The sequence below is a fragment of the Lipotes vexillifer genome, unplaced genomic scaffold (assembly GCF_000442215.2).
Source record: "Lipotes vexillifer unplaced genomic scaffold, Lipotes_vexillifer_v1.1 scaffold331, whole genome shotgun sequence".
NCBI lineage: Eukaryota > Metazoa > Chordata > Mammalia > Artiodactyla > Lipotidae > Lipotes > Lipotes vexillifer.
In genome coordinates this window covers 1,733,554-1,746,440 of record NW_006774049.1, presented here as the reverse complement: position 1 = coordinate 1,746,440, position 12,887 = coordinate 1,733,554, and the positions used below count along the sequence as shown (strand labels likewise).

Genomic DNA, 12,887 nt, shown 5'->3' with positions numbered 1-12,887 from the left:
TTCCCAGGTTAAAAACTACTGAGATAAATTTCTCATTCCCCTCCTGACTCTGAAAAAGTTAGATTCTTTTTCAGGGGACCTGACGCCCCGACGCCCGTCTCTTTGCAGCCCGCCAGAGCCGCACGGTCCCAGAAAATTGGAGCGCGCGACGACGCTAAACACGCGGCGGCGGGCGGGCGGCGGGCGGGCGGGCCCGCGTGGGGCCCCGCCCCCGCACGCCTATCGGCGCGCGGTGCGGGCCCTGACGTCACTCTTGTCAGGCCGCGGCACATGGGCGGCAGGATGCGCTGAGCCCGGCGCTGCGGGGCAGCGGAGCGCGGGGGAGCAGCGGCCGCCGGCTCGGGGAGGAGGGGTGGGGTGGGACGGCCCGCGGCCTCTGAGCTCGCGCGACGCGGCAGGGCGGTGAGGTGCCTTCCGCCCTCTGCAGCTGTCTGCATATTTTTTCTTTCTTTTTCGCAATTTTGAACATTTAACAAGACGAGGGGTTCGAGGCAAGTGAGAGCATCCTGCACGTCGTGGAGGAGCCCGCCGGCACTTGGCGCGCTCTCTGGGGACTGCATTGGGAACCCGAAAGTTTTTTGTTGTTTATATTTTTACGCAGATGTATTTATAAAGACACAAGTAATTTTTTTTCTTCCCTGTCTGCACCGCCTTGAAAGCGAGAACTTTTGGCAAAGGACGGAGGAAAAAGCTCAGCAACATTTTTTGGGGAGGTTGGGGTTTTTTTTTTTTTTTAAGAAAGAAAAAATATTGAGTGCATCGCGATGGAGAAAATGTCCCGACCGCTCCCACTGAATCCCACCTTTATCCCGCCTCCCTACGGCGTGCTCAGGTCCTTGCTGGAGAACCCGCTGAAGCTCCCCCTTCATCACGAAGACGGTGAGCGCTGCCCTTCTGGCTGCCCCGCTCTGGGAAGGAACAACGCTTCCGGGGCCCCCTCCTGGGCCGGGCACCCCCGCTGGAGCATCCATACCCCTCCGTCCCTGCCCCCGGCACCCCGGCCTTGCTTTGATGAAATCGAGGAGCTCACCAATCGCCCCATCCCTCCTCCTCAAAAAGGGGAGGGGACCCCTCGCTGAGCAACGTTTAAAATAGCGTTGGGGACCCGGCCGGGCCTTCCCGGGTCCCGCTCGGGCGGCGCAGGTGGGAGATAGAACTTGACAGGTCAGTGTTCCCTAGATTGAGGTTCACCCGCACGCAGAGTGAAACCGCCTGCACGCAGGCAGAGTAGCGCGGGCTGGGAAGAGAAACCACAGGGCCGGCTTCCACGCGGGTGGGGGCTCGAGTCGGGGGTCTCACTGCGGAGCCTGGGTATTGGGATCGTGCTTATCGTTGCTTTTAGTTGTTAGTGTTTGGAACTCCCGAGGTGAGAGCGGAGACGCCTGTTCTCCCGGGCTGGGTGCTTCAGAAAGGGGGGTGGGGGGGTACTTGGGTTGGCTGGGGGAGTGGTCTCTGGGCGGGATGCCGCGCACGCCCCCAGCGCTGCCACCTTCCCAGTGCACTTTTCCTGGTGGGAGGGGAGAGCGGAGCAGGCTCACGTGTAACCGCGCAGGAGCCTCCTCTGGCTTGAGCCTTTTCTTGGTAAGTCCCAAACCTTCCCCAGGCAACCTTGGTTGGAGCGGGCCAGGAGGGGTCGTGCGAGGAGGCGCCGAACCCAGCTGGTGCCGCCAGGGATTTGTCGTTTGGGTTTCATGCCTTCGATATCATGGTAGCAGATATGAACCGTGCGGTGAACCGTGCGGCTCAGAGTGTAAAGTCTTGAAAGATCATTTGGCTACAAGTAGCCTGGGATTACTCGCATCTTCTTTCCTAGGGCAACCTGTTGCATTACAAGAGTTGAGGGGTTTGGTTCGCCATCTGCAGAATATAGCTTCCCTCTTAACTCCCCTTTAAGGAGGAGCACTTGGGAGGAAGGTGCTGCCTGCAGTCTTTTGCATCTGTGGGTGTTTTAAAGTCAGATTCTTGAGAGATGAGACCGTAGAGAATTAGAATGGATGGCGATGGAGACTGTGTTTCTGTGAGGAAGCAGCTCAGAAGCCAAATTGCTTAATCCCAGATGCCACCCGCACCTGAGTCCTATACTTGTCCAAATCCAGAGCGCTGGTTAAAGACCTAATGGGGTGAGTGATACTTCCAGGTAGAAAGCAGCTGCACGCCTCCATCACAGGTATACAGAGGAACCACCTTTTCTGATATTTGTGCTTTTGATAGGTTGCATACATGTATACTTTTTGAGTTGGATCATACTTCAGTGTTTGGGGAAGAGGAGGAAGAAAACACTTCGCATTTAAAACCAAACCAAAACAAGAAACTCCTTTTGTAAAATACAACGTACCTCAGTGGCTTTAGAAGCAAGCACATGTGGGCTAGGCAGTTCTCAGCTTTCCTCTCTGCAATGTGAGGCATTGGTCAAGCTCCTATCAAGTCTCAGAGCCTCCATTACTTCACTGTAAATGGGGATCGTCGCTATTTGCAAGTTTATTATGAGATTTTTTTGGGGGAAAAATATATGGAAAGAACCAGGTACGTTAGTAGGTGCTCAGTACATGGTATCAAAGAAGGGTGGAGAGTCCCTGCTTTACCAAAATTAGAATTATGAATGCACTGGCTTTCTAAATATGAATGATCTCATATTGTTACTGTAATCAATTTCCTGGAGGATAAATCATGCCTGGTTATTGGCTGTGTTCTTAAAAATCACAGCAATTGTATGTAATTGCAGGTGTTATTTTACCACTGTAGATTTAAATTATTGTCTTCTCAAATAATGCACTGAATCTTGTGCTGTCTTGTTTATATCCCAGATCAGTCTCTAGCCCTGTCCCAGGACTAGTGCTTTCTTTCCAAAGTAAATAGGAAGATGTTGAAAAACAGGCAGAGATCCATGTCCTGCCTGAACTTTTAACTCTAGGTCCACAAGAACCAGCAGCTAGAGAAGAACCCTGGCATTTGTGGGAAATAGTTTTGTAGCAGAAGCCAGGAGGAGTGATTAAAAAAGCAAGACTTTTTCATTTTCTTTTTTAAACTCCAATTTCCTCCCCCCTTTTTGCAGCATTTAGTAAAGATAAAGACAAGGAAAAGAAGCTGGATGATGAGAGTAATAGCCCGACGGTCCCCCAGTCAGCATTCTTGGGACCCACCTTATGGGACAAAACCCTTCCCTATGACGGAGATACTTTCCAGTTGGAATACATGGACCTGGAGGAGTTTTTGTCGGAAAATGGCATTCCCCCCAGCCCGTCTCAGCATGACCACAGCCCTCACCCTCCCGGGCTACAACCGGCTTCCTCAGCTGCCCCCTCCGTCATGGACCTCAGCAGTCGGACCTCTGCACCCATTCACCCTGGCATCCCATCCCCAAACTGTATGCAGAGCCCCATCAGACCAGGTAAACTCTCAGAAGGTTCTCCCTTCAAGCGGGAAGGAGGGAGAGGGTGCGGGTGATATAAACGTCTTAACGATCAGGGGTGCTTTAGCACACTTGAAAAGTGGAGTCTTGTATTTCATTGTAGTGGTTGTCCCACTTCAATGAGCATATCACCTGGAGAGTCAGCTAAAGGCAGATTCTATGGAACCTACCCCCAGAAAGTCTGATTTTTCAGGTCTGGATGAGGCCCAGGGATATGCATTTTTAAACGGCTCCCTGGGGGATTCTAATGCAGCTGATCCAAGGACTGCAGTTTAAGAAATACCAACCTACAGTTAATGATTTGGATAATTTAGGCATCCATCTCATCTTCTGTCTCTTTTCCTCATTCCCCAAATACACAGATAATAGGACCTTGCTGAATGATTTGGGTAGACTGTCTATAAGGCTGTGGTTTACCTATATGCATTGTTCTCTGGCCCAAAGGAAAAAAATGTGAGTCAGGGGTGTGGGGCAGATAGCTTTTCCATCCATTTCATCTTGTGTTGTCGTCGATTGAGAAACTAAATCTCAAAGCAGCTCTCACATTAAGCGTGGCTTAGCTTTCTTCAGCATCAGATCCCGTCTCTCTCTTTTCCCCATTCCTATAAACCAAATTGTTCTTATATATTTTTTTTCATTTTCATCTGTTCACCACATGTAATCCACTTTCACCAAAACCCACAAGGCCCCAAGGCTGGCTTTAAATGGTGTTGAAATATTACACAAAATCGTTACCTGAAATGACCAGTACTTCAAAACCCACCGCCAAATGCTCAGATATAAACACAAGTTGAGGGAGCTCTGTCTTCGTGCCTTTAGCACCCTGTCATACAAAATGAACAGGAAGAAAGGCCGTTTCACGAACGAGTGCAGGTAACCAGGAACAAAGATGCAGCCAGATAAATTGTCAGGAAGGTCGCTGAGCCAAGGGCCTTAGCTGCGGGGAGGACAGAAAGCAGGACAATGGGAGACTTGTGCTAGAGATCATTCCTGAAGTCTATGTCCTCAACTCGTGTAGAATTTCTGTGACACACAGAGCGAGATTAAAATGAAACGAAACGGTGCAGAGGAGGAAGAGAACGCCCCTGCCTTGAAATGTTAGTGTTGGAGTTGAAGCTCTCCCATCAAATCTCTCTGTGCTGCCCCTTCTCCAAAACCCACTTTGAATTATAACTTCAAGGCTACTGGCTGGAATGGCTTTAAGTCTTAGCCTCTGACCACCTCAGAAGGCCACGGAAGCTTAGGGAAACACTACTTTATGTGACCCTGAGCCCCTGTTACTTAGGACACACAGGACGTTTTCCCAGGAACAGACAACAAATTAAATAACCATTCAGAGTGAGAAAACAACCAGGAGGAAGGGGACAGAGCCTCAGTGAGAAGGCGCAGTTATGCCTCAGTCATCTTCTCTGCAGAAGGAGACTGACCACTTCGTAGCCGTGTGACCTTACAAAGTGATACAGTCTTTCCAGTCCTCAGTTTCCCTTTGTGTAGGAGGGTATAATTTCTATTTGATTATTCTATTTGGACTATTGTGAAAATTAGAGACAGTATGTATAAAGGGTCAAATGACAAGCACTAGTTATTTTTTAATGAGAGCAGTTACGATCATTATTCTGTGTCAACTTTCATCATTTATTCCAATTTCTGTCTTCTGAAATACCTTCATAAAGTAATTAGGTACAGTATATAACCCTTTATTCTGGAGAGAAATGTCAGGAGATTTTGACCAATAGTTTTTGGCTTGGGGTATTCTAAGCCTAACACATATACTCAGTTGACAAGTATTTCTCAGTTTTCTCTCACGAACAGGATATGTGCCATGTTAGAAACTCTGTATTTTTTTCCCAAGAGGCATGCAGATATTGGGACCCCACCCTTGGGTTTCTACTGAAAAATCAAGAATTGGGGTTTTGGAGTTTGAAGCTTCCTTAAAAGGCATTTGTCAGGGCTCACAGAATCAGTATTAATTAATGACTTTCAGAAACTTCTGATGCCCGAATCAGGTTTGCAATCCATAACAAAGGACTGCGGAGTTTCAGTGGCTATCATTTTGTTAGTTTATGGAGTTAAAGGCACTAGGATCAAACGGGGCACTGGCATCTAGAAATAAGCTCTTCATTTAAACGTCCTTTTTCATAATGGAAACACTCTTCAAAATAATACCCTTCAATTCATTTAAACTCAGTGATAGTCCTGACAAAAAAGGAAAAGACGTTAGAACTCTTAAAATACCAAATGCAGGTAAAATAACACTGCTTTTCATACAGTGCTTATCATTATAAAGGTGATAATGCAAAGTAAAATTCTAGGGAATGTTGGATGGTATATCACAAGCAAACCTGAAACAGGAGGAAGTTCTTGATTATTCCCTGTAATCACAGTGGTGACCAGAATAGAAATACCAACTTAATCTTGAGGAAAATAAGTCCTCAGAAGGGAAGAGCACAGATGTAGCTGTGAACATTCTGGGAATTGTAAGATTTCAGTCTAGAGCAAGATTTCTCAGCTTTGGCACTGTTGACGTTTCAGGTAAGTCTTTGTTGTAAGGACTGTCCTGTGCATTGTAGGATGTTTAAGGGCATCCCTGGCCTCCAGAAGGCAGTAAAACTACCCCCTCCCACAACCTGTGACAAGTAAAAATGTCTCCAGTTACTGCCAAATGTCCCCTGAGGGCAAAATCACCCCTGTTGAGAACTACTGATCTCGACTTTCGATTTGAATGACAAAATCTGGGCTTAATTCAGGGTCCTGTCACACACATGGATGCTTTTTACCTCCTGTAATGCTTTATGGCAAAACTTTTGAGAAGGTCAGGAGACCTTAAGTTGCCAAGAAGAAATATAATGTTAATAAGAGTATACTTATACACTTTTAGTTGATAAAACTGAGACATCAGACTAATCAGGAGATAATTGCAAAGCAATTTTATTAAACATTTGTTTTCTGCTCTCTGCTCAGCATGCATCTTTTGAGTTACACTCAGTAACATTGTGCCATTAGTGCTGCCTGTGTGATTGAAAGGAAATGAAGCTGTGAGGTGACAAATTATGCATTTCTAGGTTTACCCCAAGCGTGTCTTGGAATGACAAGGTGAGCGTTCTTGTGAATTCTCTTACTATTTACCCTGACTGCCCTCCAACCCCTTTCCTGTTTTACATACTCATCCTTATTCCTCTGTCTAGCTATCTGATCAAAGAATGAATTAAATATCTGAATACAATTTTCCTTGAAGAAATAACCCAGGGATCCATTGAAACCTCCTGTGGCTATGGGGTATTGCTAAGCTTTCTGGGGTGACATCTTAATGAAGGAAGAGTGGTGGTTCCTGGATGCTATAGCCACCTGCACGGGCTTCTCAGTCACCTGAGATGCAGCTTCCTGGACTTTCCCAGGCCAGCCTGGACTTTCCCAGGCAGGAAATCATCTTGACCACTTCGATGTTTGCATGTCAGATGGGAGTGCTTTCCTGGAGGTATGTGCTGCGTACTGGAAAAATAAGAATCAGTTTGCCCTGAGAATTGAGCAATTGCTTTAAGGACAGCAGTCCCTTTAGGGAAGTCATCTATAGCAGACAAAGGCAGAGTTATTTTTAAATCACATGCTTGTAAAGCCAGATTTGAAATTGTTTCCTCTGGTGGTTTTTCTTTGAATAGCTTGGGGGTGTCCTACCACTTTAGACCCGTTTTCAGCTGAGAATTACGAGGCCTCTCTTTCCAGTTCTGAGCACAGAGCCTAGGTTGTGATGAAGGCTGGTTACGGAGTGAAGTGAAAACCCTTACATGTGGTGGTGAGTGGGAAGAGGAGGGCATGAATGGGTGGCCCAAGGAGAGTGAGGAGGTAGGGGAGACCCCATGGTACCCTTGCAGGATGGAATCCGTGTCCTGGAATTGCTGACCTTGCCTTGTAATGAGCTTTTCACATGGAAGGAAGATGCTGGCTCTGGGATCTGAGCCATGGTGGAGGGGAGTTCTGTGCTGGTGGTTCTGGGATTATGAGAGTCCTGCTTAGGAAACAGGCTTCTTTTGGTTCTTCTAGCATCATGAGATGAAGCTTCAGTTTCTCCCTCCCCTTCAGGGCATGCAGTTCATATATTTTCCCTTCCAGCATGTTGATAAATCTGCAGATAGGGAGCGCCCTGATTGAGTTGAGGTGCACTGCTCCCCAAGTATATCTTGAAAGTGCTTTTCATTCATCAGGTTCAAGGAGATCACGAGGGGAGAGAGACAGCTTTGTTCTGGAAGCAAGCAGACTTTTTTCTGTTTCTTGTGAGGGTTTGTCTTCTCCACCACACCTTGTAGAGGACAGGCCTGCCCTGTTCTCTGGGCTTTGTCGTGTGAAATATTCCCAGGACAGTGGATCCTAGCCTTCTGGCAAGAGGTATTCCCAGACAGGTATGGACAGCAAGGGTGACTGGGTGCTTAAGAGTATCAGCTCTGGACCCAGGGACTTGGGTTCACATCCTGGATTTGTAACCAGAGGTCGATTCCTTGACCTCTTTAAGCCTTGGTTTTCTCATCAGTAGAATGGAGACTGTAAATAATCCCCCTTTTGTGGGGTTTTAACAGGGTGTGTGGCACATGCATACTCAGAGCCTGGAGCTAGAATGATGTCGTGGCTTGCAAGTAGGGGAAAGAATGAGTTTTTCCTAAACCCGCTCTCCATTTAGGGATTTCAGGGTGTGTGGCACATGCAAACTCAGAGCCTGGAGCTAGAATGATGTCGTGGCTTGCAAGGAGGGAAAGGAATGGCTTATTCCCAAACCCGTTCTCCATTTAGGGATTTGTTTCATCCAGTGCCCTTCCCTCTGCAAAAATAGGACGTGCGTTTTTTCTTTGTTGTTGTTTTTTTCCCCAGCATGCCCAGGCCCTATTCCATAGAGCCTGCCTGACTTTTCTCCTCTGCTCTGGGTTGAGACGAGCCACTTCCCTGATGTTACCCCAGCAGCTGTGCTTCTGGGTTAGCAACTCCTGTTCCTCCAGTGTGGAAACAGCCGCTCACTGGCTACCCAGCCCCCAGGTCTCGTGCAAGCCCCGGGCACCCTGGCTGCCTGCCTGCATGACCGTGTGCTCCAGGCACGTGGCTGTGCCCTGTGGAGCTCGCCCAGCTCTGGGTGGCGTGCTGGCTGCCTGCCACCCTCCCGCCCCCACTCTCGCTTCCCTTCCCAGGCGAACTACAGCGAGTGCCAGCGAGGAACTATAATCCTGACCCTGGCATGAGAAAGCTGAGCTCTGGAGGGCCGTTCCCATGCCAGGGAAACCTGCTCTGCCCCACATTCTAGCCAGACCCCAAATGCGGCCCTCTCTCCTGCCCGTCTGCCCAGAGGCGCTGTGTTCTCTGCGCTGCTACAGGAGGCGGGATTCCTGCAGGCCAGCGCCTGCCAGGGGGCTTGCCAGAGTCTTTGCAGTTCAGCACTGTGTCTACCAGACTAGAAAAATAGCAACATCAAGACAGAACTCGGTAGAGGAGAAGGAAGGGGGTGGGGGTGTGGGTGCGAAGAAAGGCACTGTGATAACGTCCTGGTGTAGAGAGCCAGAGGGTGAGAGACAGCGGTGACTTACTAGGTTTCTCAGAAACCTCCCCTCCAACCGGCACTAATCACTTTCACCCAGGAATCACTTTTTATGTCTCAGCAGTGGAAATGGAGGAGAGAGGGAAGGTAGTAGGGGAAGTAATGAGATTGAAAAAAACATTGGAAAAGAATACATGAGAGAGGGACGGGGAGGTACAGGGCCTGTATTTGATTCTGTAAGGGAATGATTGAGAGTATTGGTCCCATCTAATGTCTTCCTTTATTATAATATTTGGTGTCCCCCCCAGCAAATGTCTTAATCTGAAACCACTAAACCATTGTTTTGGAATAAACTGAAATGTGCTCCAGACCTAGATGCCTGCTGGCTCACCGTTCAAATGTCCATCAGAATGACCTGTGTTTGAAAAGACACAGATCCATCCAGGCAGTATAGCAGTGCTTTAGGGCATACGACCCGATAAACAAACACACCTTGTGTAAATCCCGTCCCTGCCATGCCTGCTCACAATCTCAGGCAGGTCCTTCAAATGATCTGAGCTTCAGATTTCCCACCTGGAACTTCGGAGTAATCCCTGGACCTGCCTCCTAGCATTGCTGAAGTTTATATGGAGAATACTTGGCACAGTGACGGGCACACAGCAACGCCTAATAACAGCTGCTCCAAGTGGCTTTCTCATTACCATCTGATCTCATTTCTCATAGGAGGACCTCACACTGGAATCCTAGGCAGCCTCCATTCTTTTCCCTTCCTAGCCAGTTAAGGCCTCTGGAGTTGGAATTCCTCCTCTGCTTCTCTGCCGGGTCTTGCTTGCCCCTCTCTTCGCCTCTGAGTTTTAAGTAGCCTTGGGTAGCTAACTGTAACCTTTATTCAGTCCTCCTTGTTCATGAGATTAAAAAAATCAAGCAAGCAGAATGCAGTTCAAAGTTCTTGAGTAGAGGATTTCTCCGGGACATATATGGCTAGTAAATCAGTCAATCAATTGTTGTTACTATTGTGAATTTTTACTAGTAGGCAGTAATTATACTTGAAGGAAATACAGTGACCTCAGGGGTAAAGGAACCATAAAGGCGTATTAGGGTGCTGGGAGAGGAGAGGAGTCTAGTTCATCTTCCTGCTTACAAGTAAGACTTTACATAAGCATTCCAGAATAATAATTCCTCCTTCCCCGCAGTGGTCCTTTAATGGATAAATCTTTCTCTTTCCACACATTTATTTTCTCATCTGCAAAGTAGCATTTTGGTTGGGTTGATGTGAGCTTTCTAATGTGCATGAAGCACCAGCATGGTACCTACCCTAGTTGGCCAACCCTTACCCGAGATCCATACCGTTACTTTCCTGCAGTCAATGGTATGAAGATGAGAAAGCCGCAGAGGAAGCTGGCGGGGTGGGGAGCCATGTGGACGGCCCCCAGCAATAGCATCAGCTTTGGATTTGTGCTGCCCCCTGGGGAAGACAGACAAGGGCGTGATTTGGCTGCTGGTCTCAAGGAGATGGCAGTTTAGTAGGGAAGATAGAACTCGTAGGTAAAAAGATGAGTGACAGGACAAGCTCGCGTGTCCTCAGTGCCAAGTGATGTGTACGTAGAAGCCTCCAATATCTACTGAAAAGAGGAGGGTGAAAGAGTAAGCAAGAAAGTGAGTAAAACATTTGAAAATTAATAAGGGAGCAGTGCAGACGGTGAGGGCTGCCAGGCCTCACAGGAAGCAGTCAGTGCCTGGGGCAAGAGGGCCTGGGGCAAAGCTTCTTGCAGGAGTTGGACCTTCTGTTGGGCCTTCAAGTGAGTGGTGGAGGAGCCAGGATGGTGAACGGCAGAATGTGGAGGCAGGGCTGCCCACGGGTGTTTAGGGAACAAGGTGTGGATCCAGTTTGGCTGGTGCAGAAAATTCATATGAAGGAGGCAGGAGTGTGAGTCTGGAGAGGCAGGTGCCAGCCAGGCTGGCAGCTTCATGCATGCCAGGCTACTGAGCTTGAACTTGATCCAGGAGGCAGTGGGGAGCCATTGAAGGTTTTTGAGCAGGGAAGTGGCATGTGGACGTTTCCTCTTGGGTTCAAGGTTGGATTTGAAACATTTTTAGATACTTCACAATAGTTTCCTCTGGCGAACCGGGACTTCCTTATTTTTGTTATTTTGAAAACAAATACTCTCCCTTGAACATAAAACAGCTTTTCAAAACACAATGTTCTAATGATCTAGAGAAAGTAATTCAAAAACACAGGGTTTAAGTTTCACTTATGAAGCCCATAATTTTGGCAATTAGGGGAAACACTCTTTGGCAAGAAAATAGTTTGAGGGATTTGAATGATTCAGAATTTAAAAGTCCAAAAGCAGGCCTGATCTCATAGGAGTAGAAAAATAGATTTTAATAAGCCCAAGCCATTAATATTCATGACTTTACAATGCCTCTGTTATAAAGCTTCCTGGGTTTGCAAACAAGTATGTTAAACCTATTTCTATGAGTGTAGGTTTTTGTTTTTCTTTGCGTGTGTGTATATGTGTATGTGAGAGAGAGAAAGAAGGAAGGTTTCAGTGATACAAATAGTACTTGCTTATAAGGATTACCTGCAGCAGTAATATCAGGCTGAAAACACTTAAGCCAGTGTTTGGCCAGCTTAGTAATTTTACTCCTGAGAGACAAAGGAGTCCTTATTACAGTTTTGTATTCTTTTTTTTTCCGGTACGCGGGCCTCTCACTGCTGTGGCCTCTCCCGTTGCGGAGCACAGGCTCCGGACATGCAGGCTCGGCGGCCATGGCTCATGGGCCCAGCTGCTCCGCGGCATGTGGGATCTTCCTGGACCGGGGCACAAACCCGTGTCCCCTGAATCGGCAGGTGGACTCTCAACCACTGCACCGCCTGGGAAGCCCCAGTTTTGTATTCTTGAGTCCTGACCTTGTATTTTTTTTTTTTTTTCTTGCGTTATGCGGGCCTCTCACTGTTGTGGCCTCTCCCATTTGCGGAGCACAGGCTCCGGACGCGCAGGCCCAGCGGCCATGGCTCACGGGCCCAGCCGCTCCGCGGCATGTGGGATCTTCCCGAAACGGGGCACGAACCCGCGTCTCCTGCAACGGCAGGCGGACTCTCAAGCACTGCGCCACCAGGGAAGCCCCTGACCTTGTATTTGTGGCTCCCTTCTTCCCTGAAGCCGAAATTAGCTGCACATCATGCAGAGATCTGGTGGCTGGGGTTCGGGGGTGCTGCTGGAGGAAAGGGACTTTGTGGGAGCAGACAGGCTCTGGGAGAGCAATGGGAGCTGCTGAATGGCACCTGCACGAAGTAACTCACTCAAGTACCCCTGAAGTGTTCTCTGAGATCAAGCCAAGATGACAGAAATATGGAGGAGTTGCCCTAACCCAAACCAGTTCCCTTAAGTAAAAGAAAAAAAAACAAAACAGTCAATGTGTGCAATTTCACCTCCAGCTATGTACAATAGACAATTACAGGAGTGTTGGCAGAATCAGGCATCTGTTGGGGAAAAGCTATTCAGTACTCGTTTCTGTCAAATTGGCTTCTGGTGGATATACACTCCATGACTTAATGTGAAAATTCCTGAAATGTTTGTTTTCCTTCTTTTCTGACTTTAGCAAGTATTGTTACTGTCTCAAGTCCCTAACCATCCAGCTCATAATGGGAATCCAGTCTCATTTTCTGTCCTGAAAAATTATACAGTTCTACTGTCACACAGATCTCCTAAAAGTTTTGTTTTTAGAAGTTTAATCTAGGATTTTTTATTTTTTTCATTAATGATTTTTGGAAGAATGCTTTGGAATTTAGGGTCTTGTAATGAGAGATGGCTTGTGGCTAATTAAACCCCTTTCCCTCTCAAATCTTGCCTGGGAGACCCTAGATTCTAAAAATCAATGAGTGCATGCTGCAGAAGGGTGCTCCAGGGAGCTACAACATTAAATCATCTGTGACAAAATGTTCTCTTAGAAAGTGAGATTGCA

General features: G+C 47.7%; 1 protein-coding gene across 1 annotated transcript in view; it reads left to right on the top strand.

Annotated features, from left to right (window-relative positions):
- Positions 1-413: 413 nt before the first annotated feature.
- Positions 414-12,887, top strand: part of HLF (HLF transcription factor, PAR bZIP family member) — a 50,875-nt gene continuing 38,401 nt past the window's right edge. The window contains exons 1-2 of the mRNA XM_007448639.1: positions 414-879; positions 3,053-3,388. Coding sequence (XP_007448701.1) covers positions 765-879; positions 3,053-3,388 — 451 coding nt within the window. The 5' untranslated portion in view covers positions 414-764. The remainder of the gene's footprint in view (positions 880-3,052; positions 3,389-12,887) is intronic.